Here is a 22,733-nt window from a genome sequence, read left to right on the forward strand (position 1 = left end):
CTGTAATCCCAGCTACTCGGGGGGCTGAGGCAGGAGAATTGCTTGAACCCGGGAGGCAGAGGTTGCAGTGAGCCGAGATTGCGCCATCGCACTCCAGCCTGGGGGACAAGAGCAAGAATTTTTCTTAAAAAAGAAAAAAAAAAGTGTGTTGCAAAGGGCAAGTATCATGATATATACAAGGCATACATTTATTTGGAAACACTCCCAGATTACTTGCCATCTCTGAGACTCTCCATTTTAAAAAAGTAAAAAAGTTTTATTGAGATATAAGTCACAGACCACGCAATTCATTTCCCCCACACTTTTTTATTATTTTTTTATTATTTTTATTTTTTATTTTTTTTGAGATGGAGTCTCGCTCTCTTGCCCAGGTTGGAGTGCAGTGGCTGGATCTCAGCTCACTGCAAGCTCCGCCTCCCGGGTTCACGCCATTCTCCTGCCTCAGCCTCCCGAGTAGCTGGGACTACAGGCGTCCACCACCATGCCCGGCTAGTTTTTTGTATTGAGACAGGGTTTCACCGTGTTAGCCAGGATGGTCTCTATCTCCTGACCTCGTGATCCTCCCGTCTCGGCCTCCCAAAGTGCTGGGATTACAGGCTTGAGCCACCGCACCCAGCCTTTTTTTTTTTTTTGAGACAGGGTCTGGCTCTTGTTGCCCAAGCTGGAGTGCAGTGGCACGATCATGGCTCACTGCACCCTCAACCTCTGACACTCAAGCAGTCCTCCCACTTCAGCCTTCGGAGTAGCTGGGACCACTGGTGTGGGTCACGATGCTTGGCCAATTTGTGTGTGTGTGTGTGGAGCTGGGGTGTCACTATATTACCCAGGCTGGTCTCAAACTTCTAGGGCCACGCGCTCCTTCCAGCTCTGTCTCCCAAAGTGTTGGGATTACAGGTGTGAGCCACCGCAGCCGGCCACGATTCACTTGTTTTTAGTATATTTACAGAGTTGTGCAACCATTATGAAAGTCAGTTTTAGAACTTTTTCATCATTCCCCAGAAGAACCCCGCACCCATTTGTATCTTGAATATGTTGTAGGGTCCTAAGCAGTCCATTCATTGGGACTAGCCAGCAACGATTTAACTGGCTGTGATGCTGGGCAAGTCCCTAAACTTCCCAGCTCCTCACATTCTCCACCTGTAGTTACAGATGAAACTGACTGACTCAGTAACACTACCCACCTGTAGGTGCTCCGCGTGCGCGTGAAGTGCATGAACTCAGTTATGTCTCAGGACGGTTCCTGGGCTGGCTGCTTTTTCCCCATGTTATAGATGAAGAAGCTGATTCCCAGAGAAGCCAAGAGCCCGAGGCACAGGCTGGAGGCTCCGCTGGGAACCGAACCCTCTAGATTTTAACAGTATGTGGGTGGGGGTAGCTCAGGTTGGCCTTCAGTGCTGACTTGCAGGACTCTGGGGTGGTGATTTTAGTGGTCTTTATCCTGTTTGCTACCTGCCCAGCAGACCCCTTTGCACAGGGAGCTTTGCAGACATGACCTTGAGGAAGATTAGGGAGGAGAGGTGGGTGGAGGTGGGAGGCTGGGCAGAGAGCAGGGAGGGTACCGGGGTTCTTTTTTTTTTTTTTTCCCCTTTTGTGACAGAGTCTTGCTCTCTCGCCCAGGCTGGAGTGCAGTGGCGCCATCGCCGATCACTGCAAGCTCCGCCTCCCGGGTTCACGCCATTCTCCTGCGTCAGACTCAGGACTACAGGCGCCTGCCACCATGCCTGGCTAATTTTTTGTATATTTTAGTAGAGATGGGGGTTTCACCGTGTTAGCCAGGATGGTCTCAATCTCCTGATCTCATGATCCACCCGCCTCAGCCTCCCAAAGTGCTGGGATTACAGGTGTGAGCCACTGTGCCCAGCTGGTACTGGGGTTCTAACAGGAGGGTTTCTGCCAGGTGGGCCTTCTGGAAAGTCTGAGTGGCGCCCACCTATTCCAGGCACCTGGGTAAGGAAGGCGCTAGTCTTGCCAAGATCAAGGCCAGAATATCCAGCGAAGAACGGGGATGCCCCCTGGTGGATCTGCACTCCAGACGCTAAAACAAAAACTGTTTTCCCCTGGATCCGCTGCTTCCCAGGGTCCATGGGAGGGACCTGGCCACTGGTGTGGTCTGGAATCTTTTTTTTTTTCTTTAATTAAGACAGAGTCTCACCCTGTCGCCCAGGCTGGAGTGCAGTGGCACGACCTCAGCTCACTGCAACCTCCATCTCCTGGGTTCAAGCAATTCTCCTACCTCAGCCGCCCCGAGCAGCTGGGATTACAGATGTGTGCCACCATACCTGGCTAATTTTTGTATTTTTAGTAGACATAGGGTTTTGCCATGTTGGCCAGGTTGGTCTTGAACTCCTGACCTCAGGTGATCCACCCACCTTGGCCTCCAAAAGTGCTGGGATTACAGGCATGAGCTACCACACTTGGCCAGGTCTGGGGTCATTTTTCAACTTTAGCATGTGATCAAGATTCAGTATTTGGGGGATGGGAGAGGAACCCGGGCATTAGAATGAATTAGATTCAAATCCCAGCTCTGCCGCTTACCAATTGGGTATTCCTGGTTGAGTTAGTTGTCCAAGCCTCAGCTTCTCCTCCGTTAAATGGGTTTAATTGAAGTTCTGCTTCACAGAGCTGTGACCACGATGAACCTAACCAAGATAACGTATGTAGAGAACCCGTCTGTGCTGACACGCATAGTAAATGGTAATGGTTGTAATTGGTAGAAAGAGTCTGCTCTGGGGAGCTTGAGCCAGTTGCTTTATCTGTGGGCCTTGGTCTCCCCATTTGTAAAACAGAGACTTTGTTTTTTTTTTTTGAGATGGAGTCTCGCTCTGTCGCCCAGACTGGAGTGCAATGGCGCGATCTGTGTTCACTGCAACCTCTGCCTCCCACGTTCAAGCGATTCTCCCACCTCAGCCTCCTGAGTAGCTGGAACTACAGGCACCTGCCACCACGCCCGGCTAATTTTTGTGTTCATAGTAGAGATGGGGTTTCACCATGTTGGCCAGGATGGTCTTTTTTTTTTTTTTTTTTTTTGAGACGGAGTCTTGCTCTGTGCCCCAGGCTGGAGTGCAGTGGCGCGATCTCGGCTCACTGCAAGCTCCGCCTCCCGGGTTCACGCCATTCTCCTGCCTCAGCCTCCCGAGTAGCTGGGACTACAGGCGCCCGCCACCTCGCCCGGCTAATTTTCTTGTATTTTTAGTAGAGACGGGGTTTCACCGTGTTAGCCAGGATGGTCTCGATCTCCTGACCTCGTGATCCGCCTGTCTCGGCCTCCCAAAGTGCTGGGATTACAGGCTTGAGCCACCGCGCCCGGCCTAGGATGGTCTTGAACTCCAGACTTTGTGATCCGCCCGCCTTGGCCTCCCAAAGTGCTGGAATTACAGGCATGAGCCACCACGCCCGGCCAACAGAGACTATCTCACCTTGCTTTTCCAGGGTTGCTGTGAAATTTAGATCTTGAACCCAAAAGATAGAAATGCCCAAGTTCTCTTACAAATGTAAGGAGTTACTTTTTTTTTTTTTTTTTTTGAGACAGAGTCTCGCTCTGTGGGCCAGGCTGGAGTGCAGTGGCCGGATCTCAGCTCACTGCAAGCTCCGCCTCCTGGATTTACGTCATTCTCCCGCCTCAGCCTCCCGAGTAGCTGGGACTACAGGCACCCGCCACCACGCCCGGCTAGTTTTTTGTATTTTTTTTAGTAGAGACGGGGTTTCACCGTGTTAGCCAGGATGGTCTCGATCGCCTGACCTCGTGATCCGCCCATCTCGGCCTCCCAAAGTGCTGGGATTACAGGCTTGAGCTACCGCGCCCGGCCCCAGAAGTTACTTTCTTTTTTTGTTTCCTTTTTGTGGAGATTGGGGTCTCCCAGCCTCGGCAACATAATGAAACCCTATCATGCCGGGCGCAGTGGCTCATGCCTATAATCCCAGCACTTTGGGAGGCTGAGGCGGGTGGATCACCTGAGATCAAGAGTTCGAGACCAACCTGGCCAACATGGTGAAACCCCGTCTCTACTAAAAATACAAAAATGAGCCAGGTGTGGTAGTGCATGCCAATCATTCCAGCTACTCGGGCAGCTGAGGCAGGAGAATCACTTGAACCCAGCAGGCGGAGGTTGCAGTGAGCGGAGATCGTGCCACCATACTCCATCCTGGGCGACAGAGTGAGACTTCGTGTCAAACACCATCCAACCAAACAAAGAAAACCAAAACCCTGTCTCTACAAAAAATGAAAACCTAGTTGGATGTGGTGGTGCCCCACTGTACTCCCAGCTATTTGGGAGGCTGAGGCTGGAGGATCCCTTGAGCCAGGGAGGTTGAAGCTGCAGTGAGCCATGATTGCACTCCAGCCTGGGTGACAGAGCAAGACCCTGTCTCAAAAAAAAAAAAAAAAGAGAATGGAATCTTGCTATGTTCCCCAGGTTGGTCTCAAACTCCCAGGCTCAAGCACCATCGTCCCACCTCTGCTTTTCTAAGTGCTGGGATTACACAGGATTACTTTTATTTTTCAGTTCTGACCACATGAAAGGCTATGTTTATTTATTCAACAAATATTGACCATGGGCCTGTTAGAGGGCAGGTTCAGTGAACGGGATGAGACTATTACCCATATCAACATCTAAGTTCCATGAGAGTTCTGTCTAGTTCAAGGGCCAGCATACTTTCTCTGTTAAATGCCAGAGAGTAAATACTTAAGGGTTTTCAGGACATTTGGTCTGTGTTGCAACTACTTAGCTCTGCCGTTGTAGCACTGAGCCAGCCCCTATACAATATGTGAACTCTTGCCTGTGGCCGTGCACCAGGAAAACTTTGTAAATGGATCTGAGAATTTGGGTTTCATATAGTTTTCATATCACAAAATAGTATTCTTTTGATTTTCTCCCTCTGTTAAAAAAAATGGAAAACCCCTCAAAACTTAAGCTCTTGTAGGGAAAAACAAAATCTAGGCCAGTTGCAGTGGCTCATGCCTGTAATACCAGCACTTTGGGAGGCCGAGGTGGGCGGATCACTTGAGGTCAGGAGTTCAAGACCAGCCCGACCAACATGGCGAAACCCCATCTCTACTAAAAATATAAAACTTAGCCAGTTGTGGTAGCACATGCCTGTAATCCCAGCTACTTGGGAGGCTGAGGCATGAGACTTGCTTAAATCTGGGAGGCGAAAGTTGCAGTGAGCTGAGATCACGCCACTACACTCTAGCCTGGGTGACAGAGTGAAAAAAAAAAAGTTAAAAAATTCTTCTGGGTGGCCGGGCGCGGTGGCTCACGCCTGTAATCCCAGCACTTTGGGAGGCCAAGGCGGGCGGATCACAAGGTCAGGAGATCGAGACCACGGTGAAACCCCGTCTCTACTAAAAAAAATACAAAAAAATTAGCCGGGCGCGGTTGTGGGCGCCTGTAGTCCCAGCTACTCGGGAGGCTGAGGCAGGAGAATGGCGTGAACCCTGGAGGCGGAGCTTGCAGTGAGCCGAGATCGTGCCACTGCACTCCAGCCTGGGCGACAGAGCGAGACTCCGTCTCAAAAAAAAAAAAAAAAATTCTTCTGGGTAACACAAGGATAGGCCGTAGGCTGGATTTGGCCCTTGGGCTGTCATCATATGGTGGCCTTTGGTTGGTTTAACCTGTAACCTGTTGAGGTGGCTGTGAACAAATGTGGTCACTGGCTTCTTGGGATTTTCTTCTTTTTTTTTTTTTCTGAGACAGAGTCTCGCTCTGTCGCCCAGGCTGGAGTGCAGTGGCCGGATCTCAGCTCACTGCAAGCTCCGCCTCCCGGGTTCACGCCATTCTCCTGCCTCAGCCTCCCGAGTAGCTGGGACTACAGGCGCCCACCACCTCGCCCGGCTAGTTTTTTTGTATTTTGTAGTAGAGACGGGGTTTCACTGTGTTAGCCAGGATGGTCTCGATCTCCTGACCTCGTGATCCGCCCGTCTCGGCCTCCCAAAGTGCTGGGATTACAGGCTTGAGCCACCGCGCCCGGCCGGGATTTTCTTGTTTGTTTATATATGTCTTTCCTTTTCTTTCTGTCCTTTTTTTTTTTTTTTTTTTTTTTTTAAGACAGTCTTGCTCTGTCGCCCTGGCTGGAGTGCAGTGGCACCATCTCAGCTCACTGCAACAACCTCTGTCTCCTGGGTTCAAACAAACCTCCTGCCTCAGTTTCTCGAGTAGCTGGGACTATAGGCGTGAGCCACCATGCCTGGCTATTTTTTGTATTTTTAGTAGAAACATGGTTTCACTATGTTGACCAGTCTGGTCTCGAACTCCTGACCTCAGGTGATCCGCCCTCCTCGGCCTCCGAAAGTGCTGGGATTACAGGCATGAGCCACCATGTCTGGCTGTCTTCGGATTTTTAGTAGAGGGAGGGTTTCACCATGTTGACCAGCCTGGTCTTAAACTCCTGACCTCAGGTGATCCTTCTGCCTCGGCCTCCCAAAGTGCTGGGATTACAAGCTTGAGCCACCACGCCCAGCCACCCGGGCCCCGTTAGGTAACTTTTGAGGTCATCGTGGACTGGCGTGGAGGTCATGGTGGTGCAGGGAAGCGGGTGAGTGGGAGACAGATCCAGGAAGGAAAGCCAACAGGGCGAGGTAATTGAACAGACGAGAAGAGGGGTGAGGACTGTAGGGAACTGTGGAGGAGCAGCTTTTGTTTAGTGAGGGGCTCCCACGAAGGATCTGGAGCCTCAAGCTTGCAGGAACAACCAGCGTGTGGCTTCCGCCCCCAGGGAGTCGGCGGCTTGTGGACGTGATGGATGTGAACACCCAGAAGGGCACAGAGATGAGCATGTCCCAGTTTGTGCGTTACTACGAGACGCCTGAGGCCCAGCGGGACAAGCTGTACAACGTCATCAGCCTAGAGTTCAGCCACACCAAGCTGGAGCACTTGGTCAAGCGTCCGACTGTGGTAGGTCCGGGGCCCAGGTACCCTCCCCAGATACCTTCTACCTCATCTCCTTCCCTGTCCCCCTGCCACCTGGGCTGTGCCTTGCAAAAAGGCTCATGTGGGTGTGGCTGACTGGGCTTGGCAGGCATGGGGTGACTAAGGTTGGTAACATGGTTTGTAGAGACAGGGATCTTGCTGTGTTGCCCAGGCTGGCCTTGAACTCCTGGGTTCAAGTGATCCTCTCACCTTATCCTCCCAAAGCGCTTGGATTAGAGGTATAAGCTACCATGCCTGACCCCCAGCAACTCTTTCATTTCCTGTTGGAGAGACTCAGTTTTCCCTTCTACAAAGTGGGGTTGCTGTCATCCCTGCCCTTCTTTCCTCCCATGTTGGGACTATGGAGCTCACACTGGCGGGCCCAAGGGCTCCCCAGGGAGAAGGGGTGTTTGTGTCTGGCTCGGCAGTGGAGAAATGCAGTGCTGATGCTGGTCTGGCTTTCAGGTAGACCTGGTGGACTGGGTGGACAACATGTGGCCCCAGCATCTGAAGGAGAAGCAGACAGAAGCCACGAATGCCATTGCAGAGATGAAGTATCCGAAAGTGAAGAAGTAAGACCGCCTGGCTGCTGGCCAGAGCTCGGAAGGGTGACCCCCAGGCTTGGGGAGGTGGGAAGGAGGCTCCTGGCCATCAATGAAGGCTTGAACGTCACGAACGCTCCCGTTCAGAACTGAAGGACTGTGCCTGTGGGGGCACAGCTGGGACGGGAGGGACGGGGTCCTTCGCGTGTGCCCGTTGGCTGCAGGGGCTCTGATCTCTGCTCTGGGACCAGCTCCCCTGGGGATCTGTGATCTGAGGAGGAGTAATGACAGACACCTCTGCATCGGTGTGTGTGTCTGTACGCAAGGGCACAACTGTGCATGCTTTTGTGCACTCCCTCCGTGAGACTGTGTCCTGGGAGTGGGCATTTTTGGGGAACCTGCCCACATTGGATGCTTTGGTTTTGGTGAGCAATGGGGAAAGACCTGGTGTTCTTTTCTTCCTTGGTGTTGAGACCTTGGAGCTCGTACCCAAAAGAACCTTTCCCAAATATAGTCCAGGGGCCACCTACTCACCTGACACACCTTAGACGGTGCCCTCTGAGCAGGAGGTTGGCTCTGGGTGGAGAAGTTTACCACGGTTTGTTTGTTTATTTATTTATTTACTTTCTGAGACAGAGTCTTGCTCTGTCTCCCAGGCTGGGGTGCAGATGTCAGCTCACTGCAACCTCCGCCTCCTGGGTTCAAGCAATTCTCCTGCCTCAGCCTCCCGAGTACAGGTGTGAGTCACGGCGCCCGGCCAACCACGGTTTAATAGCAAAGATATCACAACATGTGGCATGACCAGCAAGTCCTGAGACTGATTATTTAACATGGGCTGTAGCATCTTTGAGCCCCTCCATGTTCAAGGACTTGAGTAACAGAACTTTTGGGAAGAGGAAGTCACCTTTGGGGCTTCCAGCTCTGTTTCCAACTCTGAAAGGGGAAAGAGGCCAGGTGTGGTGGCTCACACCTGTAATCCCAGCACTTTGAGACCAGCCTGACCAACATGGTGAAACCCCGTCTCTACCTAAAATACAAAAATTGGCCGGGTGTGGTGGCACACGCCTGTAATTCCAGCTACTCAGGAGGCTGAGGCAGGAGAATCTCTTGAAGCTGGGAGGCGAAGCTTGCAGTGATCGAGCCATTGCACTCCAGCTTGGGCGACAGAGCGAGACTCTGTCTCAAAAAAAAAAAAAAAACCAAAAAAGGGGGAAGGGGACACAAGCTGTCCCAGGCAGAGCGATTGCTTTGGGCTTCCTCGAAGAGTTGGCGCTGGCGGCCTGAATCCATTAGCATCTCTCTGTTCAGCTCTACTGCCAGGAATGCCCCCAGGAGCTTCAAGGCTGTGAACTTTTCATTCACTCAGCCCTTAATTCAGTGCATAGTGAGTGCAGACTGCGTGCCAGACTTTGTAAGGGAGGCCAGCAAGCTGGCCCTTGGGCTTCTCAAGGTTTTGCTTTCAAGCTCTCTCTCTCTCTTTCTGTAATTACTTTGTAGGCATTTTTCCTCCCCTTCAAGCTGAAGCTCCATCTACGCCTTGGATCTGGGCTGCATCAAAGGCAGAGACTGGGCTCGAGGTGGGGAGGGAGCAGGACTTGTTTTCAGTTCCATTCTGTTTGGATTCAGTTGCAGCAAAATTGACAGAGCTCCTGGGATGGGGAAGTAAAAAGATGAACAAGACTACAAGCCCCTACCCTCTGGAGAACATGCTGTGCCTGAGGGGCCTGAGGTGCGGCTCCAGTCGTGGGAGGGGAACAGGGACTAGAGGAATCCCATTTGGCTGGTGTCATCATGGGACATTCCCTTCTTGGAGGGGATATTCCCTTCTTGGAGGGGACGTTCTGCCTGAGCTTCAAATGACAGGAGGCCAGGTGTGGTGGCTCACATCTGTAATCCCAGCACTTTGCGAGGCCAAGAGGGGGCGAATCACCTGGGGTCAGGAGTTCGAGACCAGCTTGGCCAACATGGCGAAACCCCATCTCTACAAAAAAAAAAAAATTAGCCAGGCGTGGTGGTGGGTGCCTGTAGTCCCAGCTGCAGGAGGCAGGAAAATTGCTTGAACCTGGGAGGTGGAGGTTACAGTGAGCTGAGATGGCATCACTGCACTCTAGTCTGGGTGACAGAACAAGACTCCGTCTCAAAAAAAAAAAAAAAAGACAAAAAGGCCAGGTGTGGTGGCTCATGCCTGTAATCCCAGCACTTTTAGAGTCTAAGGTGGGCGGATCATGAGGTCAGGAGATTGAGACCATCCTGGCTAACACGGTGAAACCCTATCTCTACTAAAAAAAAAAAAAAAAAAAATTAGCTGGGTGTGGTGGCAGGCGCCTGCAGTCCCAGCTACTTGGGAGGCTGAGGCAGGAGAATGGTGTGAACCCAGGAGGCGGAGCTTGCAGTGAGCCGAGAACGCGCCACTGCAGTCCAGCCTGGGCGACAGAGCGAGACTCCGTCTCAAAAAAAAAAAAACAAAACAAAAGGCAAAAAAACAAATGACAGAGGAGATGGGAGAGAAGTGAAAAAGACCCTGAGAAAAGGCTGTGGGACTCAGAGATTATTAGTTGGAGGCAGATGATGGCTCATTGATGGATTGAGCTGATGGTTCATTGATTGGTTGATTGATTGATTCATTCGTTCAGCACCTGTGTCTTGAGCTCCTGATTGGTGCTGAGTACTGGGGTTTATAGTGGGGAGAAAACCAGAAGAGGTTCCTGCTCTCCTGGAGCCTACACAGTGTATGGGGGAGACAGATGTAAATCCAGTAATCACAGAAACAGATGGGAACTTGCAGCTGCGATGAGGCCCACAGTGCCCCAGAGCTGGTACTAGGGGAGGAGATTCACCCACTCAAGGTGGTCGGGGAAGGTGTTCTGAGCTAGGGTCTGAAGACTGAGCAGGGTTACTTAGGTGAAGAAGGCTGGGAGGGCTTTCCTGGCTGTGTGTAGTCGACTTGGGATGGTGGGGAAGGGCAGGGGACCTGTGGAAGGAAGGCCAGTGGGGCTGGAACAGAGGCAGTGAATGCAGGGTGGGTGCGGGGTGGGCCAAGCAGAACAGAGGGGTGCATTTCCTGTAAGAACAGCTGGAATCCTCTCCAAGATTTTGAGCAGAGAGAAATGTGTTCAGGTTTGCATTCTGCAGGTCCTCCTGTTGCTATGGGGATTGGAGGGTGTGGGGGCACGTGAACATGAGGAGGCCATGGCATGGTGTGGAATTGGGAGTGACGGGCAGGGAGAGGGGAGGGGATGAGGGTCCAACCGGACGTGGATTTAGGAATGCAAAAGAGACTGCATTGGGTGACATAGGTTTCAGTTTCATAATTAATGCCTACCTTGCCTTCCTGAGATACTCAGCATATTCTGCACTTTATTGAAAGATTCCTTTAAATAGTAAGCTCTATTAATATATTTAGGATCCTATCTAATTACCAAAAAAAAAAAAATGAGGCTCACACACTCCCAGTTTTTTTTTAACGGTTGTCTGTCACCGTGCACATACTGCCAGTTTTCTAGGACCATTTGTCTCGGGGTTGAATTGTGTGGCAAATAGATCTACAGATCTATTCGATGGCCGTCAGTGGCCATGGGAACTGGTTAGAGGATTTGAACCTCGTTAGGAAGGAAATTGTCATCTTGGAAATAGTCCATTTGTTTTGCTGAAAAGAATACCGATTTCAGTTAATAAGCAGGGTAAAAAATCCCACCATGATGAAGTCCTCCGGGATCATAGAACAGTTCTGTGGAATTTAATTAAAATGACATTGTTTCTAGAAATCACGGAGCTTTCATGCTGGAGGCCCTGAAGGGTAGAGATGGCTGTCAGCAGGGAAGGACTGCAGTAGGGAAGAGAGAGGTGACACAGACACACGACTGCTTCCCCACCCGGCTCCAGGACTTTTGGTGATGGGCTTAGGATTTTATTTATTTATTTTTATTTTTTTAGAGGGAGTCTCACTCTGTTGCCCAGGCTAGAGTGCAGTGACACGATCTCGGCTCACTGCAACCTCTGCCTTGCCTCTAGGGTTCAAGCGATCCTCCTACCTCAGCCTCCCAAGTAGGGATTACAGGCGTCTGCCACCATACCCAGCTAATTTTTGTACTTTCAGTAGAGTCAGGGTTTCACCATGTTGGCCAGGCTGGTCTCAAACTCCTGACCTCGGATGATCTGCCCGCCTTGGCCTCCCAAAGTGCTGGGATTACAGGCGTGAGCCACCACACCTGGCCGATTTTTTTTTTTTTTTTTTTTTTTTGTGGGGGACGGAGACTCGCTGTGTTGCCCAGGTTGGAGTGCAGTGGTGCGATCTCAGCTCACTGCAACCTTCACCTCCTGGGTTCAAGCAATTCTCCTGCCTCAGCCTCCCGAGTAGCTGGGACTACAGGTGTGCACCACCACACCTGGCTAATGTTTGTATTTTTAGTAGAGATGGGGTTTCACCATGTTGGCCAGACTGGTCTTGAACTCCTGACCTCAGGTGATGCACAAGCCTTGGCTTCCCAAAGTGCTGGGATTACAGGTGTGAGCCACCATGCCTGGCCAGGAATCTTTTTGTTTACTTGTTTTTTATTTTTTAGAGACAGAGTCTTGCTTTGTTGCCCAGGCTGCAGTGCCGTGCATAATCCTAGCTTACTGCAGCCTCAGACTCCCAGGACTCCTCCTACCTCAGCCCCCTGAGTAGCTAGGACTATAGGTGTGTACCTGGCTTTTTTTTTTTTTTTCCGAGACAGGGTCTCTCTCTGTTGCCCAGGCTGGAGTGCAGTGGCGGGTTTGTGGGTCGCTGCAACTTCCTCCTCCCAGGCTCAAGCAGTCCTCCCCTCTCAGCCTCTCGAGCAGCTGAGACCATAGGCACACACTACCACGCCTGGCTAATTTAGTTAGATATGGGGTTTTGCCATGTTGCCCAGGCTGGTCTTGACCTCCTGGACTCAAGTGGTCCACCCACCTTGGCCTCCCAAAGTGCTGGGATTACAGAATGGGGTGTGCCACTACTCCTGGCCTAATTTTGTGTGGTTTTTTTTTAGACGGAGTTTTGCTCTGTCGCCAGGCTGGAGTGCAGTGGCATGATCTCGACTCACTGCAACCTCCGATTCCGTGGTTAAGTGATTCTCCTGCCTAAGCCTCCTGAGTAGCTGGGATTACAGGCACACGCCACCATGCCCAGCTACTTTTTGTATTTTTAGTAGAGATAGGGTTTCACCATGTTGGCCAGGATGGTCTCGATCTCCTGAACTCGTGATCTGCCCACCTTGGCCTCCCAAAGTGCTAGGATTACAGGCATGAGCCACCGTGCCTGGCTGATATTTTTAAAAATTAAAAAAAATTTTTTTAATTTGTAGAGATGGCAGTGGGGGGATCTCTCTGTGTTGCCCAGGCTGGTCTTGAACTCCTGGCCTCAAGTGATCCAGATTGTTGCAAATATGGATGTGAGCCACTGTGCCCAGATGGCTTAGGATTCAATGTTTTTCTTTTCTTTTTTTTTTTGTTTTGTTTTGTTTTTGAGAAAGAGTTTCACTCTGTCACCCAGGCTGGAGTGCAGTGGTGAGATCTCAGCTTACCGTAACCTCCACCTCCGGGGTTCAAGCGATTCTCCTGTATCAGCCTCCCAAGTAGCTGGGATTACAGGCTCCTGCCATTACGCCCAGCTAATTTTTATGTTTTTGGTAGAGATAGGGGTTTTGCCATGTTGGCCAGGCTGGTCTCGAACTCCTGACCTCAAGTGATCCACCTGCCTCAGCCTCCCAAAGTGCTGGGATTACAGGTGTGACCCAGTGCGCCCAGCCTCAGTGATTTTCAGCTGAGATACTTAAAAAGGGGTAGGAGTGATAGGAGTCGAGTGGGGGTAGTTGCACCTTCATGAAGACAGAAGATTTGCAAGGAGTTATGTTATTCTATTAGTTCTCTTATGTGCAAGACATGATTCTATGTAGTAGTGGGTGGACTTCAGTGCATAAAGCCAAGTCCCATTCTCGTGGAGCGTACATTGTGGTGGGAAAAGAGACAGGAAAGCAAATGAGGGATAATTTAGGAGGTGTAATGGTCATGGAGAAACATAAAGCAGGAAAAAGGATTGGGCTGAATGAAAGCTGAAGACAAGGTGCATCTCTGCCAATGACCTTTTTCTTCATCTGTGCCCTGCAGAAATGCATTGGATGTATAGAACCATTTGTCTCGGAAAATTCCTTATAACCATATAGACAGTGACTGTTATTTGGGAGTATTCCTGCATTAGTTGCTTATTGCTGCATAATTATTCTAAAACTTCAGAGCTTAAGAAAACTTTTAGCAGCTTAACATCAAACATTATCTCACAGTTTCTGTGGTTCAGGAATCCGGGAACAACTGAGCTGGGTGGTTCTGGCTCAGGGTTTTATGAACTTATGTCAAGATGTAGGCCTTGGCCGTGTGTGGTGGTCACGCCTGTAATCACAGCACTTTGGGAGGCCAAGGCGGGTGGAGCGCTTGAGCCCAGGAGTTCAAGACCAGCGTGGGCAACATAGTGAGAAATGTTGTGGTGGGGCAATGATGTAGGCCTGGGCTGCAGTCAGCTGAAGGCTCTATGGGCTGGAAGATCTGCTTCCAAGGTGGTGCATCCCCATGGCTGTTGGCAGGAGGCCTCAGTTCCTTACCACATACAGCTCTCCATAGGGCTGCTTGAGTGTCCTCATGACATGGCAGTGGGTTCCCCACAGTGAATGGTTCAAAAAACACCAAGGAGGAAGCCACAGTGCCTTTTATGACCTAATTTTGAAAGTCACGTATTGTTTGCTCCTACCATATTCTGTTAATTAAAAGTAAATCACTAAGTCCAGCTCGTACTCAAGGGGAGGAGAATTTAGCTGTGCCTCTCTAAGGGAGGTATATCAAAGCATTTGTAGACATGTTTCAAAGCCTCCACAGTTCCCTAGTTCTATGACACGGGCTCACCATTTTCATTTAGCACTGTTGGGTTTTGTGATAGATTCCAGAAATGGATTAGTGAGTCTCCTCCCCTCCTTTGCTCCTGTTTCGAATACAGGGTTTGTAGAAATCAAGTTTCTTGGTGGAATGAAGATATGCTGTGGTCTGATAAGCAGTAAAGGAGCTCAAAAGCCCAGCAAAATGGGGACCCCACATAAAGCATAGGTTTGGCCCCCAGATAATTGATAATGGAGTGCGTTCTCTTCCCCATGTACTTTCTGGGGGTGGCAGGAGGAACAGGGGAAATTGCTGGGAGTGAGAACCTGACACACAGAGAAGAGGAAACAGAGGCATTGGGCTGGGCACGTTTTGGCATTTTGGGGCACATTTTGTGTACATTTTGGGGCCTCTGCTACTGTCTCACTCCAGCAAACCTTTCTTTTCTTTTCTCTTTTATCCATAGGACTCTGCTTGACAAATACAATTTCCCTCCCTCCCTTCCTCCCTCCCTCCCTTCCTTCCTTCCTTCCTTTTTTTCTTTGAGACAGGGGCTGTCTCTGTTGCCAAGGCTTCAGTGCAGTGGCATAATCACAGCTCACTGCAGCCTCAGAGTCCTGGGCTCAAGGCATCCTCCTCCCTCAGCTTCTGGAGTAGCTGGGACTACAGATGTATGCCACTACCCCTGGCTTATTTATTTATTTATTTATTTTTTGGAGACGGAATCTCGCTCTGTCGCCCAGGCTGGAGTGCAGTGGCCGGATCTCAGCTCACTGCAAGCTCCGCCTCCCGGGTTTACACCATTCTCCTGCCTCAGCCTCCCGAGTAGCTGGGACCACAGGCGCCCGCCACCTTGCCCGGCTAGTTTTTTGTATTTTTTTTTTTTTTATTAGCCAGGATGGTCTCGATCTCCTGACCTCGTGATCCGCCTGTCTAGGCCTCCCAAAGTGCTGGGATTACAGGCTTGAGCCATTATTTATTTATTTATTTATTTATTTAGAGCGGAGTTTCGCTCTTGTTGCCCAGGCTGGAGTGCAATGGCATGATCTCTGCTCACTGCAGCCTCCACCTCCTGGGTTCAAGCGATTCTCCTGCCTCAGCTTCCCGAGTAGCTGGGATTACAGGCATGTGCCACCATGGCTGGCTAATTTTGTATTTTTAGTAGAGACAGGGTTTCTCCATGTTGGTCAGGCTGGTCTCGAACTCCCCACCTCAGGTGATCCACTTGCCTTGACCTCTCAAAGTGCTGGGATTACAAACTCAAGTCACTGCACCTGGCCCATCCTCTTGAAGGGACTGTTTCTTCTTCTACAATGTAGGGGTCCTGCCATTTCTGCCCTGCCTTCTTCCTATGCTGTGGGGGAGACAGAGCCCACAGTGGATATGGAAGAGGGTTCACAGGTGGGCAATTGTCTATGTGGCTGCATTGGAATTCTGGCATCCTCTACCTTTTTTTTTTTTTTTTTTGGGACAGAGTCTCACTCCGTTGCCCAGACTGGAGTGCCAGCGGTGTGATCTTGGCTCACTGCAATCTCTGCCTCCTGGGTTCCAGTGATTCTCCTGCTTCATCCTCCTGATTTAGCTGGGACTACAGGCATGCACCACCACACCTGGCTAATTTTTTGTGTTTTTTTAGTAGAGACAGGGTTTCACCATGTTGGCCAGGCTGGTCTTGAACTACTGACCTCAAGTGATCTGCCCACCTTGGCCTCCCAAAATGCTGGGATTGTAGGTGTCAGCCACTGCACCTGGCCCTCATCCTCTACTTTTCAATCCACCCTCCTTCACATCTGTATAGGGCTTTTATGTCTACATTGCACATTGACCCTTAACCTCAAGACCTACTCTTTCATCAGCCGTGTTTGCTAGCATTATAAATGATCATCACTGTGTAATATGTCAGATAGGGAAACTGACCTGGCACAGGGAGGATCCTGTAGGGCATGCACTAGACCCCAGGCCTTTGGATTCCTGACTTTTTCTCTCAACTGCTCTACCTTTAAAAGAGGAACAAAGAAAGCCAGCATTCCTGTATGTATGGACCAAGGCACTGTGATTGACACTTGGCATGCATATCTCAATACTGGAGGCAGGGGTTACTATCCTCATTTTATAGACAAGGAAACTGAGGTTCATAGTGGTTCAATGCAGGTAATGGGTGAGTACAAGGTAGTAGGGTTAGGCGAGGTACGGTGGCTCATGTCTGTAATCTCAGCACTTTAGGAGGTCCCGGTGGGTGGATTGCTTGAGGCCAGGAGTTCAAGACCAGTCTGGCCAACACAGCAAAACCCCGTCTGTACTAAAAATACAAAAATCAGCCGAGTATAGTGTTGTGGCCCTGCAGTGCTACTTGGGAAGCTGAGGCTTGAACTCGGGAGACGGAGGTTGCAGTGAGCTGAGATCATGCCACTGCGCTCCAGCTTGGGCAAAAGAGCAAGACTCTGTCTCAAGAAACAAGCAAAAAAACGCATTAGGGGCTGGTGAGATTTGTGGATAACTGAGAAATTCCTTTAAAAATAAAAAACAAACTGCTGGCCAAACCAAGTGCTTCTGGGGCCTGGTGCGGCCCATGAAGACACCAGTTAGAGGCCCCTGGTTAGCGGGACTCTGAGTTCAGAAAGGTGGAAGACCAGTCCAATGTCACAGAGCCCAGTGGAGTAATTATAGGGTTGCTGCAGGGTGCTACGGTTACACCGATGAATCGGATATGGTCCCTGCCATCAAGGAGCTGAGGCATTTGTGACTAAAAATATAATTATCTCATTTGGATAGCCTGGTCCAGCCATCAGGACTGGACCTAGCTCATTTAACACCACATCCTTTTCTTTCTTTCTTTCTCTCTTTCTGTCTTCCTCTCTTCCTTTCGTTCCTTTTGTTCCTTTCTTTCCTTTCTTTCGAGAGGGTCTCCTATGTCACCCAGGCTGGAGTGCAGTGGCGCAGTCATGATTCATGGCAGCCTCGACCTTGTGAGCTGAAGCAATCCTCCCACCCCAGCCTCGCTGGTAGCAGGGACTACAGGCGGGCACCATTATGTTGGTTGTCTTAAGGGTGAAACGAGATCACGCATGTAAACAGCTATTATTATTATTAGCACTTGGTAATTAGAACCTATTAATTAATATTGCTCAGTAGTCCCTGTGGCTGGGCTTTGGAGAAAGAATGGAGAGGCTGGAATCTGCCCCTGCAGAGGCCATGAGACCATCACCAGCCCCTTTGTGGTTTGGAAGAAGGGTGTGGGACAGGCTGGGAGGAGGGCGGAGACTCTGGTGACCTGGAGAGTAGGACTCGTGATTTGAGCAGGATGACCACCTGCAGCCCGAGGTTAGTGGTGGGGTTTGGCTGTAACCTCTGGACTCCTCCTAGAGTTGGGGTGTGTCAGGTAGACCTAATAGGGGGAAGGCTGAGGGACTGGGAGACAGGCTGCCTGGGTGAGCACTGCCTCTGATAGGCTGGAGACCCAAACTGGAGGCTGGACCCGAACTCGAGGCTGGAGTCACAAGCCTTCCTGTTCTTAGCTGAAAACAGGAAGAATCCTGGAATGACTTTCTAGGGTTGTTGTGAAGTTTGGATTAAGTAATCCAGGTACCATAGTTTGGATGATGCGGTGAATATGTATTTTATCTCAAAGGATTCTCTCCACCATGCTATGATGTGGGGTACATAGTCACTAAGCCACCAGGCAGGGGAAGGGGCGGTAAAATAACATCTTAGAATACAGAGTTGAACTTCAGTGCCGAGCAGTAAGGATGCTGCTCAGAGAGGGGAAATGAATTGCCTAAGGTCACACAGCGCGTGGGCCTTGAGGTCAGGGCCGCTTCCCCCTTCTCAGCGCTGCCATACTCGGGATCCCACTCTCCCCCACGGCCCCTAGCTCGGGTCCTTTCTATGGCTGTGTCTGGAGGGGCCCATCTTAGGAAGGTGGCTTTGCTGGCCGTCACCCGCTGTGGAACACGGGGCACAGGGGGGTGGGGAGAGCTGGCCCTACACCCCCACCGGCCGGGCGAGGGGCGTCTCCTGGTGCTGGCCCGCGCTGCTTCCCCGTCGCCCCGCGGCCTCCCTCCGCCTCCCTGGCGGCCCGGCGCCGCGGGTGTTCAGTTTCAGCGCGGGCATGAGCGCAGGCAGCGCCGGGCTCCCCGCGGAAGGAAGGCAGCGAGTGGGGGCCCCGCGTCCTCGTCCTCGGCCGGGGCCTGGCAGCGCCGTGGAGGGGGCTCGGCTAGCGTTGCCGCCGGGAGCGGGGCCGGGCGCGCGTCGAGTCTCCGCCGCCGAAGGGGACACCCGGGAGCCGAAGGGGACGCCCGGGAGCCGCCGCCGCCGCCGCCGAGGGTAACCGCGGGCCGCGCTGCCCGGGCGCCCCCTCCTTTGTGGCGCTGCGAGGGGCGGGTGTGGGTGGCCTCCCGCCCGCGGGCTACAGGGCCGGCGTCGCGGAGCGGCTCTTTGTGTCTCCCCGGGTCGGGTGCGAGTGTGCGGCGCGCTCTTGGCACCTCCCGCGCCCTTCGGGTGCCAGCGTTCCGGGGCCCCTCCCGGCCCTTTCTCCACGGGGAGGCCTCCCGAGCCACCGGGGGAGTTAAGCCAAGTTGGAGGGAAAAAGGTGGGGCGGGGTCGCCCCGCCTCCGCAGCCCCCAGGCAGCGCCCCAAAGTTGGTGCTGCAGGTGCAGCGACCCTCCTGCCGCCCTCCTCCCCGCTGGCCTGGCCCTGGCAGGCGGGAATCCCCAAAGGCTCGGTTCGGGGGCTCCCGATGATCTGCCGCCAACTTGGAGGGTGCCTTGCTGCACAGAAGCCACCTGAGCTGGGGGCGGCCGGGGGCGGCCGAGGCCCAGGCGGAAGCCGGGCTAGCCGGCTGGCCGTGGGGAGAGCTTAGCGGCCGTGGCACTGAGCCGGGGTGCCCATGTGACTGCGGTGTGCTTGGGAAGAGGAAGCTGCAGAGGTCAGTGCAAAGGCGTCACGCCAGAGCGAGCGAGCAAGCCAGCCAGGGGGGAGCCCCGGAGCCAACGCGGGACGGGAGCGGGGGTGGCCTGCCGGCCGCAGGGGCCGGACAAAGCCGCGCTGTCCCAGCCACCCTGGCTCCCCTAATGCCTGCGATGGCAGGGTGGGAGGGGCGGCCAGGCTTGGCGGCCAGGAAATGAGGGACACCGGGAGGAGGGGCCTCTCCAGGAGAGGCAGGTCTGGAAGAGGCGGCCCCAGCTCCCCTAGGGGCCTCTGGATGCTGGAGGGTGACCCAGAGGGCACATCAGACACAGACTCAACTTGGAGAACTTTCCCTGCACACTGCAGCCAGCTTGCAGCGATTCTTTTCTGCACGTGCTGGGGAGGTCACGGTTGCGGGGAGCTGGAGGATGGCAGGGTGGGGGTGACCTGGTTAGCCAGGCAGCCTTGGGGCCTGCAGCCCAAGAGGCGAGCTCCTGTCCTCTCCTCTCTGCTGTGGGTACCCGCGGGCATCCAGCTGCCGACAAGAGAAGCACGTTCTCCGGGCTCCGCCCCGCACATACTTAGATTGTTTTCCCTAGACTGTGTTCAGCTGAGGCCTGGAGGGGGTGGAAACCAAGGTTAGATTAAAAAAAGAAAAAACAAAAAACAAAAACCCCAAGTCGAAGAGATGGTTTTAGGGAAATGAGGACTAATATTTTGAAGTGGTGCTTAGAGAGAAGAGGCCAGTGTGGTCCGTGGGGGTGGGGTGGGTGAGGGCTTCAGGAACCCCCTTTCCTTGGAGAGAAGAGGATCACCCAGGCCTTCAGGCGGGGACCCCGCTGGGCCCAGCCGGCCTACAGGTGAGGACGGTGTGGAGCCCAGCGTCGGGACTTTGACCACCCCATTGCCAGCTCCGCAGCCCGCGCCTGTCTTCGTGACAGCCTGCGTCCTGTGCTGTCAACTACACCCCTCCGATGGGGTTGCTAGGCAGCGGGGCTCTGATGTACTGGAAGGCCTTCTGATTTGTCAGCCTCCTGCAGACACATGGTTAAGGCTCCTTCCAGCCTATGGGGAGGAGGGACGCGGGCACGCCGCCTGCATACTGCTGAGCCCCCGGTCCACCTGAAAGCGAGGTGCAAAAGGCAGCCAGAGGGAGGGGGCACCTGGAGCCCTCCTCCTTCTAACCAGCTCAGCCCCACTCCCCGCATTATCTCCACTCGTGCCGGGCGCGCTGTTGGCTCCTCCCTGTCCGTCCCCGCCCCATTTCTTCCCTCTTCCCCAAACCATGGAAAGGCAAAGTGCAGCGGGGAAAAGAGGTCAGTGGGGTAAGCATGTGTTGCGGGCTCCCGAGGTGCCAAGGTGCGTGGGCGTGAGTGGTGGGGAGGCTGCCCATCCATGCCACCCGGGGCTCTTGTGGGAAGGGGCAAGTGGCAGGGAGGGGTCCCTGGCACCGTCATCTGCCAGGCCTGGACTTGGAAGCCTTCTCTGTGTCCCCTCCTCCTTAAGCTCTGCCCCACTCCTAGGAGGGCAGCCGTTGGGGGAGGAGGGGAGCCCTGGGTTTTTCTGCGAGGAAGGGTGGGCTCTCCAGCCCTCCATAGCACTGAGAGGGGATGGCTGCTGGCCGGTTCCTGCTTCCCCTGGATGCACTCCCCCGCCCCAGCCTCCAAGGTCCAAGTTCTTCCTCCTCCTCCTCTCCCTCTGTGCCTGGCCACCACCCCCAATTTAATTTCTCTTAAATTCTTTACTTGTTTATAACAGCCTTACTGAGACATAATTCACAGACCATTCACCCATGTGAAAGTGTACAATTCAACGGGTTTTAGTATGTTCACAGAGTTTTGCAACCACAGTTAATTTTAGAACATTTTCATCACCCCAGAATGAAACCCTGTACCCATTAGCAGTCATTCCCCATTGTCCTGCCCCCCAGTCCCTGACACCCACTAATCTGCTTTCTGTCTCTATAGATTTGTCTACTCTGCACATTTTGTGTACGTGAGACCAGACACCGCGTGGTCTTTTGGGGCTGGAACCCCCCCTTACTTTTCTAGCTGCATTGCTTACTTGGCAATCAATTGCAGTTTTGTTTTATGTGTGTGTGGTTTTTTTTGATCATTTAACTTTTCCTGTGCATTGCTTCTTTAGGAGTGTCCCATAGTTAGGGGCAGGGGTCTTCTGCATTCTTTTTTTTTTTTTTTTTTTGAGACGGAGTCTCGCGCTGTCACCCAGGCTGGAGTGCAGTGGCCGGATCTCAGCTCACTGCAAGCTCCGCCTCCCGGGTTCACGCCATTCTCCTGCCTCCGCCTCCCGAGTAGCTGGGACTACAGGCGTCCGCCACCTCGGCCGGCTAGTTTTTTTTTTTTTTGTATTTTTTAGTAGAGACGGGGTTTCACCGTGTTAACCAGGATGGTCTCGATCTCCTGACCTCGTGATCCGCCCGTCTCGGCCTCCCAAAGTGCTGGGTCTTCTGCATTCTTACACATTTCTCTCAAGGCCAGAGCTGGCTCGGGGCTGGACCTCTGGTTGAATGAATGAGGAGATGAATGGGGACTAGTAATTGGCAAGCTGTGCAGGTGGTATACAGCTGAATTCCAGGGGGCCCAGCTGCTACAAAGGGGGCTGGCAGCTTGGGAGAACTGCAGGTATCCAAGTTGTGAAGGAGCAGAGAGGAAGCCTCTAACTGGGGGAGGGCAGAGGCAGGGCAAGGGTAGAAAAAAACCAGTGTTAGGAACCTGTAAAGTAGCCTGTGGGTTGCCACTTCTCGAAAGAACCTGAAAACAAGCATATCGCTCCCAGCCTCCGGGGTAGGTAGGCGACCAGTGCTTGAGATTTGTCACCTGATCACAGGGGCTTCCCCCGTGGGGAACTCCGATTACATTTGGATTTTTAAAGAAGAAAAAAAGAAAATTCCCCAGCGTCAGCGTTTATAAAAGGGCGCCAGTTCAGGACCTCTGAAGTCCTTTGCTTACCTCTTGTGATTTAGATCTTGACTTGTGTTCTGTCTCCCTGCCACTGTGCTGCAGGTACTGTCTGATGAGCGTGAAAGGTTGTTTCACCGACTTCCACATCGACTTTGGAGGCACTTCCGTTTGGTACCATGTTTTCCGGGGTGGGAAGGTGAGTTTCAGTTGCCTTTAACTTTCTATGCATCTCCAGCTGTTTGTGTAGGGAGAGGCTCACTTACCTTTCCCCCTCCTCCCGCCTCCCTCCTCTGGACAGCCCTGCCCCAGGAGTACTTTCAGGATTAAATTTTTTTTTTTTTTTTGAGATGAAGTCTCACTCTGTTGCCCAGGCTGGAGTGCAGTGGTGCGATCTTGGCTCATTGCAAGTTCTGCCTCCTGGGTTCACGCCATTCTCCTGCCTCAGCCTCCCGAGTAGCTGAGATTACAGGCGCCTGCCACCATGCCTGGCTAATTTTTTGTAGATTTAGTAGAGACGGGGTTTCACTGTGTTAGCTGGGATGGTCTCGATTTCCTGACCTTGTGATCCGCCTGCCTTG

General features: G+C 52.5%; 1 protein-coding gene across 1 annotated transcript in view; it reads left to right on the forward strand.

Annotated features, from left to right (window-relative positions):
- LOC105494556 (lysine demethylase 2B) overlaps positions 1-22,733 on the forward strand; it is a 158,393-nt gene that overhangs the window by 26,581 nt on the left and 109,079 nt on the right. The window contains 3 exon segments of the mRNA XM_011763081.3: positions 6,712-6,890; positions 7,371-7,477; positions 22,258-22,351. Of these exon segments, the coding sequence (XP_011761383.2) occupies positions 6,712-6,890; positions 7,371-7,477; positions 22,258-22,351 (380 nt within the window).

This window comes from Macaca nemestrina, chromosome 10 (assembly GCF_043159975.1).
Source record: "Macaca nemestrina isolate mMacNem1 chromosome 10, mMacNem.hap1, whole genome shotgun sequence".
NCBI classification, from domain to species: domain Eukaryota; kingdom Metazoa; phylum Chordata; class Mammalia; order Primates; family Cercopithecidae; genus Macaca; species Macaca nemestrina.